This window comes from Myripristis murdjan, chromosome 24 (genome assembly GCF_902150065.1).
Source record: "Myripristis murdjan chromosome 24, fMyrMur1.1, whole genome shotgun sequence".
Lineage (NCBI taxonomy): Eukaryota > Metazoa > Chordata > Actinopteri > Holocentriformes > Holocentridae > Myripristis > Myripristis murdjan.
In genome coordinates, this window is record NC_044003.1 from 16,863,179 (window position 1) to 16,887,850 (window position 24,672).

General features: G+C 39.9%; 1 protein-coding gene across 1 annotated transcript in view; it reads right to left on the bottom strand.

Annotated features, from left to right (window-relative positions):
• Positions 1–735: 735 nt before the first annotated feature.
• Positions 736–24,672, bottom strand: part of LOC115356150 (disks large-associated protein 2-like) — a 66,204-nt gene continuing 42,267 nt past the window's right edge. The window contains exons 6-11 of the mRNA XM_030047191.1: positions 11,072–11,430; positions 6,289–6,374; positions 4,799–5,205; positions 3,840–3,931; positions 1,614–1,766; positions 736–951 (exon numbers count right to left, since the gene is read on the bottom strand). Of these exons, the coding sequence (XP_029903051.1) occupies positions 736–951; positions 1,614–1,766; positions 3,840–3,931; positions 4,799–5,205; positions 6,289–6,374; positions 11,072–11,430 (1,313 nt within the window). The remainder of the gene's footprint in view (positions 952–1,613; positions 1,767–3,839; positions 3,932–4,798; positions 5,206–6,288; positions 6,375–11,071; positions 11,431–24,672) is intronic.

Below are 24,672 nucleotides of genomic sequence, written 5' to 3' on the forward strand. Positions count from 1 at the left end.
CGCCCAGAGGCAATGGCAGCAATGGAAAAAACTCTGCTTTTTTTTTGTTTGTTTAAAAACTGCCTGGATTTTTAAAAATAATAATGATTGCTAAATTAAATTCATGTTTGCTCAAATGAATACCAGGTGAAATGTTTATTCTGGGGTATAGCAGCTCATTCTCATGGTGCAAATCTGTGGCAAATAGTCCCTGCTAAACTTAAAGCTACACCAGGCAACTTTGTACATTAGTGGCTCCAAATGGCAGCGAGAGGTAATAAAATTGATTTTCAGGACCCACAAATTATGTTAACGTGAAGTCAGTAAACTGCACATATCATGCTCATGTTTATGAGCCCAGCCAGTCTGTGAAGCTTTACACCAGAGGAAAGAAGAAGATCTAATGTTGGTGGGTCCAGCTGCTCACTGTTGGACCAGTTTGTATGACACTCAAGTTTGGATCTGTCAACTGTTTGTTAATTTGGTCAATCCACAGGTTCCCAGTTAGTGGGGATGGGACACTCTTCCCTATTGCAGCCCCGTTTTGTGACTTGGGCTCAGTGTATTTTTACGTGAGCGTCTTGCCTAGTGTAGCTTCAGCAGGGACACCCCAGAGAACGGCAGCAGATGACAGGATCAACAAGCAAGTGAGAAAATGACAGTGAGAGGAGGAGGAAGGAGAGAGGCTGGGTAGACGCCAGTAGCTGGTGTTGGGTGGAGCTGGGGGAGAAGGAGCTGGGGATGAATCCGTGGACCTCAAAGCCGTGTCTGGGCCTCGGGGATGTAGATCTCGATGCTGTCTGCCCTCTCTGTGGCTGAGTTCTGTCTGAAAGAAGCTGCCCGTTTGGCAGCCATGAGACGTCTGCGCGCTTCCTGTCGCTGGCGGTCCTGGAGGTCCAGAGAGCGCTCCCTCATCATTGCGCCGCGGCCCTTGGCCGGCCTCTTTGGCAGAGGTGGTGGCCATTTCCGCTCCTTAACATACAGAGGAAGAAGTTGACTATAATAGGGAAGTGCTAATAAAACATTGTAGATCTTTTTAAGGAAGATATGCTCATTTAAGCCTACTTACCATTCTTTGGCACTGACTTTGACCTTTTACTTTTTCAAATTCCCAGTGAACATGTAAGTACTTACTGTACAACTTTTTACAGTAACTGTTCCCAGTGATAGTTTACCTGCTGTGCCTTTTAAATTCACCAGTTGCTGCATTTTGGTGCACATTAAGTTGAGAATCATTGCTCTAAACTTCACTAACTGCAGAGCACTAGCACACACTACACAGAGACATGATAGAGTTATAACAATATATGGATTAGTCCCAAGTTTGAGATGCCAAATATCATGAGGTGATTAAAACTTTAAAAGTTTAATGCAGAGAAGTTGTTGGTGATTTGAACGGAAAATTTATCATTTTGGCAGATGCTGCTAGCTGTTCAAGCTGTCATATTGTCTCCATGTCCCTGCAATGTTAAGATAAGAATAAATAATATATTGTTGGTCAGGAGTCTTAAAAGGAAGGTAAATGTTGATGAAGCTGTCCCCTTAATAACCAACCAAGTTCATTTGGAGCCCATGAAGACTAATTATTTTGAACGTCTGGATCCCCGGACAAATCGCTGCTATGTTTAGCTCACCTTCTTCTCCGGGCTCTCCACCAGCTGCCACTGGTTGCTCTTGATTTGCTGCAGCTCGTCAAACTTGGCAGTGACGTCGTCGATGGAAAGCTGCAAGAGGTCCCAGAATCCAGCCAGGTCCTGAGATGTGGGTCTGGGCATGGCACTGGGGTCCTTTGGGGATGGAGGGTCAGGAGGTGAAGAGTGATCCAGGGTGGAAGCGGGGAAAAAACAGTGTCATGTTGTGTATTTTGTTTTCAGTTCAAATGGGCTTTAATAGCATGAAATACAAATGTACTTATTCCAAAAGCTTATACACAATACAAATACACATATAAAAGATCGTGAAACCATAAATAAAAGAGGGGAAAAAGCAAAGAAATTAGCAGATCCTGTTATCATATTATCAGTTGAACAATCTATTGTCAAAAAGGAAAGTAAAAGATTTGTCTTGCAGCTAAAGTTTCTGCAAAAATAAGTTTTTGTCATTGTGTGGTAGAATTTAGGGAGGTACATATATTCTTTATGAACCTTATATAGTAAGCACTGCACTTGAGCCATGCTTATCATCTAAAGCAATTCATTTTAGTAAACTAAAACATATATGACACCTGAATTTCAACAATAATACTTGAAAACACCCAAACAACAATGGAAACTAAATAAAAACTGGACTAAATCCACCAAACCCACATTAAACGAACTAAAATGAAAGAGAAGATAAAAACTAATGAAAAATCCCAAACTATAACAAACAGTTAATTTACAATTAGTGGAATCTGAGATTTCAGAATAGATGTGTCAGCATGGAGTCAGGTGGATAGAATGATCTTAGGTGAGCTCTGGGGAAATTTACAGTATGCACTGCCGAGCACCATGCCCACCACTGTGTGGCAGTAAAGCCCCAGCCTTGATTCACAACCTTAAATGACTGTGATGAACCAGTTTTGTGTGCAGATGTTGTTCAGCTACCTCTAATGATCATTCTCATGACCGAGGATGGGGCCTACTGCACAGTGTAGAGACAACATAACAGTTAACGGTCTGAGCAGCTATTAAGACGTATTTTCATGGCCACACTCAGTGTAGAATGACAGGAAGGAGCGTAAATATACTGTATGCTTTGGCTGGCTCATTCACAGGAACGCCCCTCCTTTTCACATTTACAAGGACAGGTCCATTTGTGTGCCTCTGCTTGTTTGAGTCACCACTGCGTTGTATCAATTGGTGATACAAACCAGCACATCAGGCGTTTAGTCAAATGGAAATGCTGCAGATTATTACTTTGATCTTTAACTCCAAGTATCACATTCACTACGCGTGCTTGTTCTCTAACACACGCAAATGTTCTTGACGAATGTTACATAACGTCTCCCTGTCAAACTTCAAAGCACGTCCAGAGCTGCTTAGCGATGCTTGGTGCAGTTCCTGCTCTGTCCAGCAGGGAAACAGAGTTGTTCTCTTGCTCAGACACGTTTGAAAGCTCAGGGCAATCTAAGGCCTGTCACTACCAATGTTGGACTTAATCCATCATCCCATTATCTATGGAGGGAGAGAAAGAGAGAGAGAACGGGCCAAAAACATTCAAAAGAGAGCAGCACACCACTCTCAGACACAAAATAAAAAAAAAAGCAACAGCGAGAGAGCAGGCTGAACTCACAACCACCTCAGAGGCTTTTGTATTTCATTGAAAAAAAACAAAAAAAAAAACAAAGCAGCTATACTCTGGAAAGGTGTGATTAAGTGCCAGTCTGTCTGTCTCTTTCACAGTCTGCCTCCACTGTATCTCAGGAAACATTTCCACTGGTGACACCACCCTTTCCTAATATGTACTGACTGTGTGAATAATTAGCATTAGAAAATGTGAGAATATCTCCCTGTCGTGACACGAGGCCTGAACAATGGGACGCGGTGGCAGTCCATTATTCAAACTCTGACATCCTGTTCAAACTGCTGCCTCTGCGCATTAATGGACAATTTGAACACCGGCGCTCCGTTTCCTATTGTAATTCCCCTTTCGTTTGCTGCGGGGTCAATAGAAGCACAGGGACTGTTTCACTATCGATCTGTGTGGTCTATTTGTGGAAGGAGCTGGTGCAGCTTCAGAGCCAGCACTTTCTCCGATCTCTGAGATAGAAAAAAAAGTTTATAGTAACGCCTAATGTAACATAAGAAAGTCTAGACAGTGTTCTCGTACACAAGTACCATACAGAGATTCATCACTGTGGTCTGTTACTGTCCACTTACCAGATTCTGCTGACACAGCCAGTAAAACTGCTGAAACTTTTGAGACATTAGGAGCTGAGCACTACCCACCGCACTCCGGATTTTTCCTAGGACTGGAGAATACACAGGAACGGAGAGAGAGAGAGAGAGAGAGAGAGAGAGAGAGAGAGAGAGAGAGAGAGAGAGAGAGAGAGAGAGAGAGAGAGACAGCGAGAAATCCCAATCTCACCATGAACAGTTTGTGAAAAGCCAACGTGTTGAGCATCGTTGTTTTGTTTCGTTTTTTTTACTTGGATGCTTATGTGGCCCCAAGAAATGCACTTTTTGTGTTATGTCAAAAAAAAAACAAAAAAAAAAAACAAAAAAAAACAACAGGTTCATATTTTACCAACAGTTGAACTGTAACCCAACTCAACATAAACAGGATTCACTAAGGTTGGGACTAGATGTGACATTAAAGATGGTTTGATTGAGGTGACGCCCGGTTTGACTCCGCTGGCAAAAATAAAAAAGGAATAAGCACCAAATCTACCAGTAAGTTGGTCCTACAGTGAGAACCATGTGGGCTCGGTCATCCATTATGTGCTTATTCGATGTTTTCTTGTGAGTTGAGTCAAAAGGTTCCTCACTTCAGTCATCCCTATACATTTTTGTCCAGTGCACCTTTAAAACAACTGAAAACACAGGAAACTGATTTTAAGGAATTGCTTTTTTCAGATAAATCTTATTATAAATTACACCTGTTCTTGGTCATAAAAGCAGACTTCATAGATTTTCTATTTGTACTGTGATTTTAACGTAATGTATAAATGGTCTCTGAAAAGAAAATATGCTGTTAGGAATACCTTCATAAGAAAACAGTCATTCTCAGACCTGGCACTATTCATTTAAGCATCATTCCTTAAAGCAGCAATCTCAGGCAACACGCACAACTCTCGTTTTGGCAAGTATGGAGTATATTTTACCCTCAGGACACTCACTCTCCTCTGACAGGTCGTGCTCCTCTGCCTCTCTCTCCATCTCTTTACACCATCCCTCCATCCGCTTGGTTTCATTATGAAGGAGCTGCATGAACCAGCTGCCGTCCCTGCGGAGGGGGGACACTCGGCCCGTTTCGGGGGCCTCCAGGCTGGGTTCCACCAGCCAGGGCTCCGGCTGGGGGCTGGGGGGCCCGCTGGAAGGCCGGTAGTCCTCCCTGTAGCTGAACAGGCCCTGGGTGCGCACCGTACGGATGGCCCCGTACTGCGTGGGCGTGCTGGGCTCAGAGTGGCGACCGAAGCCTCCCCCAAACTGGAGGCCCTTGTCCTCCATGGAGGGAAAGCCCTCCAGCTCCATGTCGGCCTGCACCGCGGTGGTCACGCTGTTGGAGCGCTTAAACCGCCCATGCCTAAAAAGACCCGCAGGAATGGGTGCAGACAGTCACGATGGGCAACAATGACACGTAGCAGCTTTTAAAAGCACTAATCTGAGAACAATAATAGGTTTGAACAACATAATTAGAGTTAGTCACCACCTCACAGTTACATCAAGGCTTTTTGAGTCAGGCAGTGAACTAGACACAAAAATGTTGAGCCTCACTACCAAGAGCCACTTGAGCTGCCAAACAGCCCACCAGAATCACCATGATATATTAAATATAACCAGTTATGCTGATTAACTTGTTAATTAAGACAATTAACTGTCAACATAGAAATATAAAACACTGACATATTGTCGCCAGATAACAAGCAGCATTACTGTGAACTCCTTATCTAATAAGATTAAAGAGTCATCTCACTTTAAAACAGTTTTCCTGTTCCCTTGAATTCATCTGTACACTGACAGGTAGGCAGACAGACAGACAGACAAACCATGACAATGTAATGATACTCAAGTCATGCACTATGGTAAGGCTGGGTGATTTTATAAATATCAGTATCAATATTGTGAAACAAGTCGAGATATTATCTGGGATTTTGGATATCGTACTGTGGTGATATGGAATGAATGTTAAAGGCTGAATAATAATAATAATAATAATAATAATAATAATAATAATAAAGGCATGCAATTTTCTGAACTTATTAGACTGTTCCAGATGTTATTTGGCCATCATATCCTCATAAATGATTACTGTGTTAATCTCTTACGTTTAAATATCTTATGGAAGCATCAATATAGTCCATCATCCATACAGTAATATCACAATATTGATTTTGAGGTGTTTGGTTAAACATATTATAACTGATTTTGTCCATTTGCCATGTCAATACTATGTTGCCAAGACATAAAAATGTAAAATGAAAACATGATGATGAGATTTACTTTCACAAATTGTTTTTCAAGTATGCCTGAATATTTCAAGTTGTACAAAACATTCCTCAACGGACACACATTAAAAAAAACAAGCCGGACAAATCTAAATATGCTGCATTAAAACAAAACAAACTTGTATGACGGACGCTGTGCTCTTCCAGTTTGTGCAACGTACCGTTTTTCATCCTCCACCTGGATCCCAATAGAGTGGAACTGAGGAAGGCCTTTACTTTCAGTCTCAGAGTCTGTCACAGTTTCCACCTGGTAAATACAGACCGCAGCACTCCGTTCAATTAACGTCATTCACAACAGGATTCCACAGACACAACACATTAGTGCACCAATCAGACAGCTTGACATTTCCAAGTTTTCATTTTTAAATGTTTCTCCGCCAGACATTTCTCACTTCTCACACATGGGATTATAGTTTACAGTTTTGTTTCTCAGCCAGATGCTGGACTGACTGGTTTTGATGAGGGCTTTTAACAATGCCAGAAAACTGTTTTTCAGTCCAGACCGACTCATAATAACATGTATTCAAGAGTGTTAACTGCTCTTTGAGGCTGCTGAAGTTTTGTTTTTGTTGGCAATGTCTGGAAACACTCAAGACACAAATGTCTGTATTTTCAACTATGATGGGTGCAAAAACGCTTGTGTTAAAGATGCGCTTTGTGTTAGTAAGACTACATTTCCCATAAACCTCCTGGTGTCATTTCAACTATTTGAGGAGTAAGAGCTGATAACAGCCACCTCACACTCAGAGGAGGTAAGCCAATGTCAAGTCAAAGCAAAGCAATTAGAACTGAAGAACTAGAATAAAAGTAGTTTAAAATAGTTCCCGTAAAACAACCCTGCAGATTTCTCATAAAATATAATCAGGAAATTGTCTCATTTATTAATGGTAATTCTCCCAATGTCTCACAATTAATGTGGGTGTGCTTGACGCTAAAATGCTACCTGGAGCACCTTCAATATCCTCTAGATGTACGTAACTAGTGACTGTTTTGAGGGGGGAATAGTAATTTGCCATTACCCAAACCTACAAAGCAAATAACGCAGGGATGCACGATAATATCAGTATTTGATCAGTATCGGTCAATAGCGCCTTTTTAAAACAAAATATTGGCAGTGGCCTGTAATGAAAATCTGTAACGATATGACATGCGGGTATGTGAAGTAGGTCAAATTTGCCTGATTGTGGCTGTTAGGACTGTCTCATCAGCATCACCCATGCCTGTTTAAGAAAGATGAATATAACAGTTATGTTTTAAAGAAAATGTTATATAAAAATAAAACTGGCATGTTTTCCATAAGTTGGTTGAAGTAGTGTTCTTATTTTGCCCTGTGAATTTTCACATTTTGAAAAGCATTATATTTTGTCTGCATCTGCCAGTGGGCCTTCACAATAAGAGTAGGCATGATATAATGTTAATTCTACTACAGGAGAGACTTGATGTTCTCTGCAACATCAAGGAAAAATGGTATCGGCATCGGAAATCAGTCAAAAGAGTTGAAAATTATTGGCATATCGAATACAAATATTGTGCATCCCTAAAATAAAGAGAATTACTAAAACAATCTTCAGCGTGTCACAATACTTCTGAAAACGTCCCGACAGCCCTTTCAGGTGAGGGCTTTGTTTTGTCAGCAGTGACAGATGAAGCTCCTGCTTTGTCCTTCGAGCCACTGACCCTGAACCAATGACCAAATCTTCCTTCAAGTGATGGCATTTACACGGTCCATCCCTCTCTATGTCCCCGTGCGTGGCTCGCCCTGAGGCACAGCAGCCCGACACACTGCCCCACTCACGAGCACACACACATACAGTACACACAAACACACCTTTACTGCTCTTTTTTAGATTTTCCTTTCTCAAACCTGACATACTGGAGAAAATGGCAAAGATGGTTGCCGTGACCTGGGAAGATGGACTACTATGACAAATATTGTGTTACCAAATGTGCTGATGGCGCCGTGGAAGATGACAGTGAAGAGGAGGAGGAGGTGGAGGAGGATGAGGATGATGATGATGGTGATGACAACGGTGATTATTGTAAAGTCTGGTGTGACTCAATCCTTGGACTGTCTATCACAAGTGAGACCTTGTCCTTTTTCATCAATTCAGATTTAGTTTTTGACATTTATGCTTTAAAAAACACATAACAGAGTGGTAAAAGAGAGGTGATGGCATGACAAATACCATAAACCCAGATTTAGGCTATACCTCCGACACCCTGAGGACATAATATCACCACAAGAGTTGCTGTAATAATAAAATATATTTTGTGGTTTAAATCTGCCGAGGCTGTGAAATGTGGAAACATGTTCTATAAATTAAACACCCGCAGCATCCAGCAGGCGTACTGTAAATCACTGAAGGAAAAAGCATTTATCTCATTACTATGCTCTGTGGTAAAAATCCTAATCAATTTGCTATACTATAAATAATATTCAGTAACTTCTCTTTGATGCACATCTTCTCTTGTACTTCTTATTTATTAAGGCCTGGACACGTGTGAAAAATAATTTTGCCCTGCATTTACTGTGACCTAAACCAACACACAACTGAATTTAAATAATAATAATAATAATAATAAATTCTAGTTGTTTCCAGGAGCAAAGTGATTTTAGCTCATCGCCCCAAGTCAACAGGGGACAGTATTTCCTTTATTATGGTAGGGAAGCATGATATTATGAGTCTATTTGGCCTGCTAGTATTCTCATAAGTTGACGATGGCCTGTGAGGTTGACGTGTGCTGTGATCAGGCTCCCAGTTAGCTGGCAGAGCAGCACATGCTTGTCACGATTATGTCTGAGGCAGATGGGAAAATGAGAGACATTTATTGATGAGTTTAAAGATCAGTCATAAACTGGACTGCATTTTCCCAAGGCTCATATTTCCCACAGCCCTTTCATCTTTGTCTGTGCTGAACATTAAGCCATTATTTGCACACGGCAAATTCTCAATTTGAGATATTTTAACAAAAGAAAATACACAGATGCCCACTGTTAAACAGCAACATAATCTGGTCATACCACATTCACGATGCATAATATTGTACTATGACAGTTTAATGCCAATATGATGTAATTCTAATATGCATGTTATCAGTCTATGATCTCATAATCAAATAAATAAATACATAAAGGCCCTAGAGGTTAACACACGCATCACCTATTCATCATGCATTACAGTGTATTATGACATGTTCTGATGTAGTTTTGAGGTAATAATTATGTTTATGACACGTGTCACGATGAGTTTCTGTTATAACCAACAAATTAAATTTTTTTTTTTTCTTTTTCTTTTTGCTAGCATGTCACAACTAACTTGTTATTTCATTAAGGATGTAGATACTACATCAACATGAAACTTCTAATTAACTAGCCACATAATTAGACAACCAGAGCTATCTGCATATCCTGACACAGCACAGTAATCAAATGAAGTCAACAAAAACTCAAAACATCTCAGAACAATTGAAACAGATTTGTATTTTTTTTGTACTGGAAGATGTAGCAGCACAAAAAAAATGTCAACCATGGTGAGATTCACCAACTTGCAAAATTGAGAGAATATTTTTTCTGTTTCCAATTTTACAACTGAAAACATTTTTGAGATTATTATTGTACATTTGTTCCTAAAACCAACTCTAAAATGACTACAACAGGTGTTTATTTTGTTCACACTGCTTAGGGAAGGTGATTTTCCTAAGATTTCTGAAGTTCTAATCACTGTTTTAGTTATATTTTAAGAAAAAAAAATTGCCAACGGCACAAGAATTAAACATGCAAAAATAACAAGTGTCAATGGAGCGTTTAATTACGAGACTACTCTGAGAAGGTGCTGAACGGAGGCTCGAAGGGGCTAAACATTTCCACAAATAAACAGCGGGGACAGCTTCCGTGGTTTAGGCAAAATCAAAGAGCTCTCCCTGCTGAGTATTTAATTAAAAAACAGAAAGTTGCCGACAGAATACTGACCGTCGTTCCAGCACTGATTGTGTTCCAAATTTTTGGACAACACTTTTTTATTTTTTGGGCTGGGTAACAGGCAAATCACCGCACACTGCCCTGGGGTTTAACACACCGCCAGCAGCTGAGGGAAGAGCACTTGAATACTTAATCAAGTAGAGGTGCTGTCACGTTGCTGTCACTTGGTATAAAAATCTACTTAAGATAAACTAAACATACCAGAGGACAAACTATTTTATCATTTTTTATAGAAGAGAACATTATTATGTGCTATTTTTTCACATTCAAGTAGAATTCAAGTAGATTGTTTCACAAAATAAAGTAGGCCTATACACAAATTTCTCCTTTTCTGATGATCATTCACTGCAAATGGCTTCACAAATGTATCAGTTTATGACTGGCTAGTTTCTGCTGCTTCTGAGGAGCTAAAAAATGTTGTAAAATACTACCAGCACTCATATTAATTATGATGAATGAATTAGCTGATTAATTAAGTAATTAAAAAAGTACATGTGCATAAAAATTACTTAATCCCTTTTAATGTTAGTAAATGCAGCCTGTTAGGCTAGTTCTGCCATTGAGGAAAATATAATCTTGCTTTCATGTAACTTTCCAGTCGCTCTTTGGCCTGGAAAAAGTCTTAAAAACAGAGCAAGAATAGCATCAACTACCAACATTCAACTGTGTCATTGTAATTATTTCCTTTCTGACTCATCTCAAACTGATTCACTTCATTGACTCATTTCTAAAGTGATTTTACTGGGAACCATGAGAAATATTATTTCTGTGACTTACTGCATGCCAGTTTTGGTTATTTTTTAGACAACGTTCAGACACAATACCACAGGGAAAAAAAACAAAAAACAAAAGGAATCTCATTTGGCTCCAGATGAACTGCTGTTTGAGACCGGTGTGAGAGCTGGGCTGAGTGTGTGGAGTGGGAAACGAGCAGCAGAGTGTGAGCGTGTCTGCTGTGTGCTCACCTGTATTCCGATGGAGGAGCGAGGGGTTTTGAGGTACTCCTCCGCCTTGGACACCAGCACCGCCTTGTCACACGTCTGGACTGAGGTGTGGCTGCCCAACGAGGCGAGCCTCTTGCCCGCTGCTGACTCCATGGCCATGGTGACCGCCTTGGTGCTGTCCAGGCTGTCTGTGGAGTTGTAGATGGCACGACCGAGGCTGTCTGTGGCCCACAGACCGCCGCGCGGATGCCTGCCCTCCTGGTAGGCATCTTGGGTGGACTCTGTACTGCTCTGGGCTGTCACAGAGATAAGAGGCTTGGTGGTGGTGCGCGGGGGCACGGGAGGTGGAGTCTTCTTGTAACTGGGGGTATATGATACTGCTGGATAGCACAAGCAGAATGACAGGGAGGAGGACAAGGCAAGACAAAGGAAGAGGAAAAAAAAAGTATGAGCATGAAAGATGTGGCCAGAAGCTGGCAGGGGCCAAGTTCTGCTGTACACTAGAGTACAGTGTGTGATAAGAGAGCATCATAGCATGATGGGAGATTAGGCACCAGAGCACTTCAGCACAAAAGCAAGGGAAATGTCAAGGAGGTGTAGAGCGACAGCAGCTTATAGTGGCTAATATGCCCGTGTTTACTGGGGAAGTGCAGTGAAGGATTATGGGAAAGATTTGCTCTTTGAAGTGCAAATGAAAATCTGATGGTAATCCATCCAGATGGACCTAGCAGCAGAGTTGGAGATAAGCCAACTTCACTTGCTGGATGACTTTTTTTTTTTTTTTTTTTTTTGTGCAAACCTATGATACATCAGCTATGATAAAACAATGATTTAAAATGCAGTTAGTCAGCATACATTCAATTATCAAAATACTTTATGACAAATTGTTCAAAGAAGAGAAGAAGTATGACAAAGGTCATACTTCTCACAATAGTTCTCATAACTGACAAATTCACAGTAAATAAATTGTGGACACTGTAAAAACATCCATGAAACATTCAACCTTAATGTCAGCTTTCACACAACATCTGTGACATTTGTGGCATAGAGATAAAACTGTGTGTCAAGACAACAATTTATAAAAACGTTTTGGAGTGTGTTCCTGTGAAGATTTTTCAGGCTACCTGCTGACCATAATCTCAGCTTTTTGAACCATTGCACTTGCCAATTTATCAGAGTCACTGTTGACTAGTGAGTATTATGGCATTTTTGTTATTATGCCATTACTCCAGATAAGAATCAGTCTGGATAAATGGAATAATACTCTGGCTAAATTGTTTGCAGGTGGAGCGCTGACACCTTGGATCCATTTCCAGGCATGACTCTGACAGTTTAAGATCTGCTAAAACAATCAGAGTTTATCACAGTGAGAGTGGGGAATTTAAATATTATATTAGAGCATTTTTAATACCGCATGGATACGTCCTCCACAGACATTCTTTTCATTTTATTCCGTCGTTATGAATGTCTTATACATCTAATGCTTTCTGTTAACGTCACCCTGTAACTCTTGAATGAGAATAAATCTTGATTAAAAAAAGGAGTAAACAAAACTAGCAAGAGAGAAAGTCAATTAATTTGTATTTACAATTTGTATCATCATCTCATGTGAGTGCACATTATATAAAACATACTTCAGAGAATAAATTGTTATTATTTCTTGTCTAAACATCGCTGATTGATCTCTTAACTCTGAACAAACATCTCTCCAGGCCGTTCTGAATTATTTCCTTGTAAAATTAATCACTTCATAAAGTGGAGTACTTGGTCTCCAATATGAATGAAGTTTATGTTTCACTTGCTTGAACAGGGTTTTTAGGACAAAATAGAAGATTACCACTCTCATTGGGATGGAAAACGTCTGCACACATCACTAAGGAGAGCGGGACTGTGAATCACCACGAAAACCAAAAAACAAAATCCTCACAAGAGTAAGACAGGGCCACTCAGCCCTCATGAGCATTTGATCACTCGTCCATTTCATTCGTCCAGAGACACAAACCCATCCATCTAGCCGACCAGCATTTCAGACGCCTGTCCATTAAATCATATATTAAACTGAATACTGAACACAACCTTCCTTAGTCTGGCTCGTTCGGCTAAAAATACACACTAATGTTCTAACTGTTGCCCCACCCACCACACACACACACACACACACACAGCTTTGTATTAGAGGTGAGTAAATACAATAAGAAATAAGAAACCACAGGGAAGTCTGCTGAGCTAAAACCTGTCACAGATTTGACTTCATTCCAACTTGAAGGGGCTGCAGTTCCTCTGCAAGACACAGTGGGTGGATACCAAAATGACAAGGACAGGGTGACTCAGGCAGTATGCACTTTCATTTATCTTCTTTTTTTAGTGGTGCTTGATCTGAGAGAGCTGCTCTCAAAATTGAATCTCTCACAAATGACTTGTTACCAGCTTAAACTTGTAACGAGTGACATAAGCTCCTGGAATAATCCAATATCTCTGTTGCCTGTAGTGACTTTTGACCTACTTGGCCTCCAAAATTCATATGAGGGATTTTTACTAATTGGGTCATTATCATCATGTATAGTTGGTTGACAAATTATTATTTTTCTCCATTCACAATCAAGATGCCTTTTCCTAAATGTATACAAAGAGTGTTTCCAGTGTGTCTAATAAATTATGCGTCCAGTGATCAAATTATCACACAGCTACATGATAGCTCATAGCAGAAGAGGGAGACGGGAGGTTTCAAAAACTTATTAAAAAAGTATGAAACATCAACAAAACTGTTTTTCTTTACTGCTTGAAACTAATCTTCTAGGGAAAGAAATCCATTCTGGTCCCAATGACAAATTTTGGCTACACTGCGCACATGTAAACTGTTTATTTAACCGTTGAACTGTGCAGTAATTTATACCTGTAGGACCTGACAATAATTCAACAGCGCAATATCCCTGTGTATATATGGCATGTATAAGTATACTTTTTTTTTTTTAACATATGCTCAATTTCTTATTTCTGCATTGTTGTAATATTTTGTAGGATTCATGCTCATATTGAGATTTAATGCACATAATACACATACTTCTGATACAACATGTACATAATGCACATAATTTATTTATAAGGCACATATTTTTATATTTCATATTTCTTTCTATTTTCATATAATTTAATTCTTCTGTTTTGAGAATTGAGCAACTGCAACTTCCACTCTGAGAGCAGTAAAGTATTTCTGATTTCTGATTCTTATATTTACATGAAAAGCATGGTCTAGCTGCTCCCTCTGGCAGTTCAAATGACTTGAGGTTTTGATATATTTTGGAGCAGTGAAACGGCATACATGCTACCAACATCAGTTACAAAAGTCCATCTTCCTCTCCTCTTTGGTTTGGAGGCATGAACTCGATGATGATGATGACTCACGATTTACATTTTTGTTACAGTAAGAGTGAACTGCAAAGATACAGGCACTTAGCCAGTTTGGATGCAAAAGTCATGTGGTGCATTTTAAATTTGTTTTTGAACAGTTTGCTGAAAAAAAAAAAAAAAAAATCAATACAATTTTTACAAGATTTGTGCTGTCATGAAGGTGAGATGGTTCTGTAACTTCTGTGTCCCAAGTTATTTGTCATTGATCTTGAGCTAAGGAATAAATAAGAGCTTAGATAGTGGTAACAGCATCAGTTGATTTTTAGGCCCTCGCCCTCCATTGGAGAGAGGGTCTATTGTATTATTATTATTATTATTTTTTTTTTTGACACATCAAAAGAAATAGATAAGATGATTTGTTTTGTATTTTGCGTTTGGGCTCCTCAAAGGGCTGCATTAACTTTTTGCTGAGGTCAGAGGTCAGGGGGTTTCTGACTCAGCTGTTCAGAAACTGCATTGTGCCAGCAGTTTCAGGCTGAAGACATCACTGGCCCCTCTGGCTTGTAACAGGCCCATCTAGCTCAGAAATCACATTGTTTCAGCAGTTACTTGAATTATACATATATCTTTTTGGCTGGATCACACCCTGGAGCCAGCCCTACACTTGATCCTGTCAGTGAGTGAGTCAAAGTTACACAACTAGATGGCCGACCAAAGACATCGGCAGTGTGTTGGCTACCATTAGTTAGCTGTGTGTTTGACTTTCCCTGTTGGCTGCTGCTCTTTCAAAATGAATCGCTGCTTCACATGAACGATATTAGTGTAAGATTTGCTGATTTTTTTTTTTTTTTTTTTTTTAAATGGCTAGATTATCAACGAGACAAAACACATTTGTGTGTGTGTGTGTGTGTGTGTGTGTGTGTGTGTGTGTGTGTGTGTGTGTGTGTGTGTGTGGACAAAGGCATTAGGTAAAAATCAACCATAAGAAGCAACAATCAGAACAAGAATGTAGGCAAACCACCATATATCATCAAAACAATTTTGGATTCTTATCGGATGGTGAGAATACATTGGCGCTATTTAACTGTATAAATAATCAGGGTTCACAGAGCTGAGATCAGAACAGCCACTGTCTAAATATAGTTGTGATTCAGCCATATAGTAGGTTTTGACCTAGTCTTGTTTTATTTGGTCTTAATTGTCTTAGTCTTTATAACTAATAGTTATAGATGACTAAATCTCTAATTGTATTACTTGACTCAGCGTGATGACACCCAAAAGTGTGATGAGCTTGGCATCATTTGTGAGTAGGCGAGCCTGGAATATGAGGAAAGATTATTCCATTTTAGCAAGCAAAAGACAATTGTTGAGAAAGCAGATTTGGCCTCTGCAGGGTTGCAATTTATGCTGCATAAACTTTTATTCATGGTGCATGAATGCCACTAGACCGAGATACCAGAGAAAACAAACTTGATTTAGTGACTGATGTTTTGTTAAGATGCGGTCGACCTTCAACACAAGGAATTTAGTTTTAATAATTTTTTTCAAGGTGTTTTAGTCAGTCTTTGTCATCATCATCATCCTCATCAAAAAGTGGTGCTTGATAAATATTTAAATCAGTTTTCATGGACTAAGTTAAGCCCAGTAAGCCCTGTCTATAACTGCTAAATGTATAGAGTGAAAGTAATAATAGTAAATTAAGGTTTCATGTTAAGTATGAGCAGAAGCCTCCACTGTCAGACTGCTACTATTGAGCTATCATTCCAGCATCCTTTTGGCTGCTTCACAAGCTGCCTTCATGGCTGGACATAAGCTCTGACCACAAATCACTACCTCCTTGAATGAAGTGCCATTTAATGTGGCTACAAATCCACGGCTCCCGACTCCCACAGGGCAGCTCTGGTGTTCCCTCCTTGCTGCTCAGCACTGACTGCTAGTATCTATATTATCTCTTTCAGATGCCTCACAAGAGCCCATGACTCAGTGAGCCCTGCAAAGTGAATGGACAGACGAGTTGGGCCCCAATAATAATGTCAGGTCTTGGGCAGGTGCTGATTATCTTTGTCAGGAACTACACATTTTTTGCTCACATTTTACAACCCCTCAAAGCCACAAAGGCCTGCTTGTCCTTACTTAGGAGCTAGTCTAGTCTCTAGTCAGTGAAAAGGACATGGATTTGGGCCACCGGAGTTTTCATTCACAGGTAGGCTACTGTCTCATAAGCGTGCTGTTAGACATGACAGAAAACTTGCAACTGTTCAGACAGTATTGGATTAGCGTGTCCATTAGGGTTGTGATCTCATTCTCTTTCTTCATCCTGTGATGTGCAAAACAATTTTTGGTTCTGGTGGTGGATGGAATTACAGATGCTTGGCAGTCCTTTCAGAAAAGGTAGGAAAAGAAAGTGATCTTTGCGGTGCTGTAATATGAGCAAACCTACAGTAACAACATGCAACCGGATGAAGACACATGCTGAAAAAAGCATGTGCTTTCTCTGTTTGTTTGTTTGTTTGATTTTATTTTGAGTTAAGACAGCCTACAACATTTCAGTTTCAACTTGAGGATATTGACCTACTTAAGAAAAGGAGACAAAGTATGTGTCTGCATGGCTGACACTGATCAAAGTCCACCATGGATAAGCTCACCTTCTACTGAGGAAGAGTCTCCTCTAAAGCTTTTGAAAGTGGCACAACTGTAGTTACACCATGTATCATGCTTGTGCCAAATCTAAAATCCAAATGATTGTTTCAAATAAGGTTTCATACATCATGTACAACAGTGTGTCAGTGTATCTTAGTCTGGCACTGCACACATCAGCCTATCCCTAGTTTCAAAGCTGGAAGCGCTCTTGTTATGGAGTTCATTTATATACGACTGCCTGCATCAACATTTGCAAACAATACCTGTGGGCTTTAGGCCTAAGCACAGGCACACCGAACATACACCGATCCTTTTATTAAAGTACTAAAGTTGTCTAGAGAAGACACTTAATTTGCAGTTCATTCTGACTGGGCTGTCATGTCACCATATAATAGGCCAGTGGTTCTCAATCCTGGTGCACGGGACCAAGGGTGCTGCTGGGTTTCCATCCTGGCAGGAGGTTAATTGTGTTCATCTTGCATCCAAAGTGTAAATCAGTCTCTTATTAGATGGTTAGAATGAAAACCAGCAGGGCATTGGGTCCTGAAGAGCGGGGCTGAGGACCTCTGTGACAGGCTGTGCTACCACTGAGAGTTGGCCTACACTGACAAAAAGTCACAAAGCATTGCAATGACGCTGATGGGACACCAGATGTCCTCCATGAGACAATGAGACCTGTCTGAGCACTGTTCTGCCAGAGGATCATCAAGTCTTGAAAGCTTGGTTTTGCCCATCACTACATGAGAAGCTTCATCTAAAAGTATTCAGCTCACTGTTACTGCCATCTGAGTGTGTTTTTCATTTGTGTTGTTTGGGTGTTGTGAATGAAATTCCACAAGAATGGAAGGGAGAAGGGAGAAAACATTCTGCTTGTAGTGACTCAGCATGGTAAACATAGCTGGAGAGAGCTAGCAGATCCTGATTTTTTTTTTTTTTTTTTTTTTTTTTTATTAACATCTCTATATCTGTCTCCTTGCTTTCCAGTAGGCGATGGAGCCTAGAGCTAAACCAGAGCCTGAAGAGAAGAAATAGTGTGCTAACAGAAACCACTAAGCATAAACTGTATAGGAAACACAGCTTAAGGTCTACATTTATTTATGTCTGAGGAGTGACCTGGTTGAACTCTCCCTGAATAACCCCGTGTTCCTGAGAGCAGAAAGTTAGCAGTGGTGTGGGTTGGTAGGTCAGCTAAGTTTTGTAGCAGCACTGGAAGTTATTAGAATTTGAGATTAGACATTGAGAGGTGAGGAGAGCAATTTCACGGTTATCTCAGGCTAAAGCTGAGAGCTGCCAGGTGCCATCTGATTAGTAAGGCCTGCGCTGACTGAAAGAGGAGAAGTTAAAGACGTATTAAGCACTCTAAGACTTTTATTGATTACTATTGGTGACCAGCAGGCAGTGCAACAACAATGATACAACTTATCTCCTCCTACACATCAGTCTTTAGCACTAGGAGTCAGAATGTGAGTTTCGAGAGGTAAGAAATCTCAACATCTGGCCAAACACTGAGTCAGATGGTATTGATCAAGAATCATATCTGTCCCTGCAAATACTTACTTACTTACCATTTTGTGATATGAGGTAGCAAGCATCTTCCTTACTGCTAATTTGTAGGAGAAATCTAACCTGAAACACTTACAACGTCCATCAGACAACATTTGCAACAGCTGCTGGAAACATGCTGCATTTCTTGCATTTCTCGAGTTCAACCCTATTTCTAGCTCAGCCATAATGGAGTTTGACAGCAGAACATTTTACATCTCTCTAAAACCATCAGTGGTATACGTCTAAACTCATGGTAAACTTCTTTCTAGCGTGCCACTTTGCCTTGACATTCAACAAACAAGGAGAAATTTGTCATAAAGGAGGAGGAGATACTAACTTCTCCACCGACAGAGGCCTCAATGGACCAGAGAACAATGCAGACACAAGACGTGTTGTGTTATCAGTGAGGGGTGCAACTCTCACTTTTTCTCCAATGTAAAAACTCCACTGATGTCGCTCTCTCCACCTGCATACAGTATATCACCTACAGATGGATACAACACATTTCCACATGTTCTCTGAGGGTTGTGGAATAGGGCTGGGCCAAAATATTGAAATATAGATTTATCATGATACTTCCTCTTGTGATATATTATCGATATTTGAGTTTTCAAATTAATTTGCATGAATACACATTTGAGTTCCTATGAGGTGGATTTGTTCTGTGCCTTTCGGTGCCTTAACTGGAGCTGCCCTGGCATGTGCACGTTGCTGTCGCTGTGCAGATTAACATAGTGAAAAACATGGCTGATTCCTGCTTAATGGAAAATTACTTTGCCTTTTCCAGAGTATTTTTTTCCTCTTCAGTTACAGATATCGTGTTGGATCACTGGTGATAATCTTAACGATATATCTCATATCGCAGAATTGTGTATTGCGATACCATCTGTGGAAGCTATTTTAATCAAGAAACAGTAAAGAGTAACAATGTATAAGTTAAATAATCAAGACTGACTAACCCTAACCAAAAATTAAGATTGTATGAATAAAACACCTTTTAAAAATAGTTAGAATCAGGCCGGAAAATAACTGTGTCAGAACAAGTCTGGGCTTGTCCTGAACTTGTCTGGTCAGACATGCGTGTTGCACGCTTGTTGCTAGGCAAAACCCTGTTGACAGGGTATTATTTTTAGATCTGGAAAAAGGTCCAAAAAAGGATAGAAAGAGGGTTGTCCTTCAGCTCCATTGTCAAAGCTGGGAGGACCCTCTAAACAGTATGTAAAGCGTTATAAAAACAAATTTGAGTCAGTTTTTTTGGAGGGGAATGCTCCTGGGAGGACTCCTGTTGAGGATCTTTAACAGAGAATAAAGCCTGCATACTCTGGACCCTGCCTGACTCTGGTGCATCCTTATTGAAGCCTGACTGGAGACTTTGGCACTCATTTTTCTGAGGTTTTTTGGAACCTGTTGTGAGTAATTTTTCTAGACCTAATCTGACCCTTTTGGAGACGCATGTGCCACATCACAACATTATCGTGGTTAAAATATTGTGATAATATCGTATTGCCAGTTACCCAGTGACTCCCGCCCCTATTGTGGAATGTTGGAAGCTACTACTGCAACAAAGAAAGTAGATGGAAAATAGGTACATCAAAAAAAAAGTAATTTGCATCACCTCACCTGTCAAATATGTGCATAAAAAATAACTCCTGGCATGTGTTGAACATGACAAATCAAATCACGTCTTAGTGTAAGAGTATGTGAGAGTGTAGTGTTTTGTACAAGTAGCTACAGCAGCAAGTTTGCAACTCTGAATCTCGGTCGGAGCGTGTGTTCCTCAGGTTAGGTTATTTTCCACTGCTGTTTAAATTGTTAATACTTCTGTTTAAATTGTTCATATTTCTATTTTTTTATAATCCTTGTTTATAGTGTTTATATTGCTTACTGCTATTTATCATGTGTATACTGTATATTTCTTCTAAATTTGCACATTGACCTACCTCTATGCACATTTTATACACCCATGCACACGTTTTTTTTTTCTGTTTTTTTTGTTGCACATTGCTTTTTGCACACTGGCTTGTACTTAGATCTTATTCTGTTGTACTCAGATCTTATTCTGTTGTACTTAGATCTTATTCTTTATTTTTTTATTTATCTTTTTTTATTTTATTTAATCTGTAATCTGTGGATACTGCTGAAAAACTGAATTTCCTGCGGGATCAATAAAGTATCTATCTATCTATCTATCTATCTAAGTTTGGGTAAAGCGAGCGGGGGAGGCATCACGTTCGTAGTGGAGTCATTGTGTTTGGCTCTGTTTGAACTCGGCTGGTGTTTGCTGGTAGAGCGCTGCTGCACTGGGAGGCTCAGCAAACAGACCTCATGTAGTGGAGGTGCAGCCAAGCCTGAACAAAACTGAATGCCACGCTGTAAAATAGTGCCTAAATGTATTTATAGTATTATAAGTACACAATGAAGAACACAAGTGAAATATGAATTTGAGCAAAATACTCATTTTGACAATATGTCGGTGTTTTCCAGCTCAGAAGAGAGGGGATGACTGTGCACCACAACACAGATTCACCAACCTTCCCTTTATCCTTGTGGAATTTCCTCCCATTATTTTGGTGTTTTTTTGTTTTATTTTGTTCTTTTTTTTTAATTCAATAGAGCAGAGATGCCGGTTACTTCCTCTTTCATCACTATTTAAATAACAGAGCTATCTCACACATCAACATCTCAACACCCGTTCCTTTTTAGGCAGCAGTGCTACGCTGTGGTGAATCACAACACCATCAGGGCAGTGACGTAACCAGCTCAGCACAGCTCACAAACACAAGGCACGGCTGGGAGCAAAAAGATTATAACTCATGGAATATTACAACGAAATACTTGAAAATCTACTGGATCACACATAAACCTGTTTGAACAGAAAAAGGGAGTTAAATAGTGAGATTACACACACAAAAATACAAATATTATTCACACTGGTTACGGAGGAAGGAAACAGCGTGACAAATTGCAGTGTCTGGGTTGGAATAAATTGTTCACAATTGTTATTATTCATTATGTTGTGCATTACACACAGCAGCTGTTCATTGTTGTGCATAATTCAATGGATTTTGGAGGCCAAGTGACCCAAAAGAAAGGGAAGGTAAACAGACCACATTAATGAGTTTGTATATTTGAGTGGATTATAACACTCATTCCAAAGCAGCTAAGTAGAGGAAGTAGAGCTTGATCAGGCATAAAATTAAAACTTTTTTTTTTTTTTTTAAGTTTTGATGTGTTGAAGGAGACAAAATAAGCAAAGAAGAAAAGTGAAAATCTTTTGTAATAAAAAGGAGAAAATGAATATGGTTATGTTAATGGCTCCATGATCACAGCCCTCGCATTAGGATCAAGAGCAAAGTGAAAGCAAAGCAGCATATGCTGTAATTTTTTTTATTTATTTTTTTTTTATTCAAAGGTTGTACCCTCCTTGAAAAGACAGATGCTAGTACAGAGGTAAGGAGAAGGGATGAAGCAGGAGTGGTACCTGGAGGTGGATGAGCTCGGTCCACACTGCAGGAAGTAGGGAGACGAAACTGGATCCCTGCAAGGAGTAAGCAACACCGGTTAGAGAGGAGAGGTGGAGGAAAACAACAGACTCGTGCACACACACACACACACACACAGAGACTGTGGATCAACTTTCCATACCCACCATAACTCACTGCAAGAACTCACACTTGAGTGGCACATTATGAATATTTTTGAATACTAAACATTCCCTCTTGGCTAATTATTGTGTTAAATCAGTAACAGGCAGAGGCAGAAACACAGATTATGCTGGATATTCAGAGCTAGAATACTACACAGCAGCCTTTTCCCAATTACTGAACGGGCAAAGCGGCCGCACTTTGCCTGTAACAGTTTAATTTGTCGTGATTTTGATTGACACATGACTGTCACGAACTCTAAAAGCGGCCTCAGTGGCCTTTTCAACCTGTAAAGAAAAAAAAACCCTGTGCGAAATGATTGACTTCTGACTGACCTTCAGCATCCAGCACAGTCTGTGTTCCTGTCCTCAGTATTCACACACTCTTATGGCACCGATGCACTGAGCAGTTTTATGGACAACACTGACTTGGCAGTTGCCGCAGCCTCATCAAAGTAATTTCAAACAAGCCTCTTGTAATCAGAAAACCTCTTTAACCTCTTTTGTTTTGTTTCCTGTTGCTGGGAATGTTGCCCATCTGCGTTGTCCAAAAACTGCTAAGTGCTTTATAATATCATGAACAGTATCAGGCTAACTGGTAGAAGAGAGGGTAGCAGAGGATGATGATCCATGGGGCTACATTACGAGTCACCAAAAATGGCCAATAGTACGTTTAGCAGATTTTACAGATTAACGTCTGTGGCAAACTTAGTAGGATATACAATATATGAGTAAATAGAGTCAAAGTTTTAGCAAATTTGCCATCTGCAATATCTGAAAATGTAGCCCATGTATCATGAAAGACCAATTATCAGACTAATACTCAACATCTAAGTCATTAAAATGCTACAACACACAGTAAGATTTAACATGCATCATCTGAATCATAAGAGAGTTGCACCTTGATAGCAAACTCTATATAAGCATACACAGATATAAGACAAAGAGCAAAAATAAAGCATAGCAATGAGGATCGAGTAAAATAAATAAGGGTGCATTCAGGGGCTGCATTATTAAAATGGGATGAAATAACTGTAGTTCACGTTTCTACATTTCTAGATAATTTACTTGGATATTTTTCTATAATGAAATTATGATGATTCAAGAATTCAAGTGTTGCAAGCAATGCCCCAAATGATAAAAATATGGTCCCACAAAAAAAGAAAAAAGAAAGAAAAAGGAACCGGGTATTTTAAAAACAGAAAAGATACAAAATGAATGAGTTTTTAACTGTTAATTCTAAGTTGTTTGAAAGGAACAGAACAATAATTAAGTGGAAAGCGAACAAAAAATATCATGAGCGGACAAAGACGGAGAAGATAGACAGAGACAGACATTAACTGATTTAGCCAAACCATAGACAACTCCACTTTTGCAGGAAAATGCCACACAAACATGAACTTGAACTGGAACATTTTCGTTTCGAGTCAAGGAGCTACAGTGGCATTTTTGAAGAGCTAAAGGCAGCAATGAGGTTAAGACAGCAGGGAAACACCGAATATCAGACAGTGAGCTGAGAGGACAAAGACAGCACCTTTTTTTCTTTCTTTCTTTCTTTCTTTTTTTTTTTTTTTTTAAAGCAGAAAAGCAAGTCAGTCATATTAAATCCTGAACTGCTTTTGGTGATGCAACCACAGATACACAGTGAAAACAGTATCGATGCACACTGAGCTGCAGACTGAGGAGATCCTTAAGGTCTCATTTGTAACAATTCAATCTTTCACATGTTAAAGTGAGACGGTTTCAGTCTTCCAAACTATTTCTGCAAACCAGGTGATTATGATCATGATCACAAACCTTGGTTAATTTTTGTCATAAAGAACAATTAGTCATTTTAAATCCCTTTTGCACTCGACCGCGTTAAATTAAGTCACACTTTACATCAAGTTTATTTGACCCCATGCTGTTACATGGCAACTCCACAGTGCTATTCATGGTGCATAATTATGCAATTATACACTGATTAAATTATATTTCTTGTTGTGAAATAGTTACAGAATGCATCTGAGGAACAATTAATTCCTGGTTACCTAGGTGGTGATACATAACTGTGGCACAGGCATGGGCTTCATGTAAAATGTGACCTAATGTCATTTCTGAATGCTTTTTAATTATGGTGCAGAGAATATGTCACAGACCCTCAGCCTCTTGGCCTTTCAGTAAGACCTCAAACCTTTGCTCCCTTGTGGTCAAGACTTTTATTTCAGAAAATTCGCTGCTTATGTTGTGACGGACAGCCTCTCCTCTCCGTCCGCCTCCCTCCTTTTGTGCCAGAGGCCGTCCTTGCCATAGACGTGGACCCGGACTGGTAAAGAGGCTGGCGAGATACTGTTCTTACTCAAGTCAGGGTGGACTGGCGTGATGATGTGAAATGACTGACAAGCTGTGCAAATGAGCATGGGGGCTGTGGATGTGATGAGGTCAGTGTGGATAGGCAGCTTCAGGT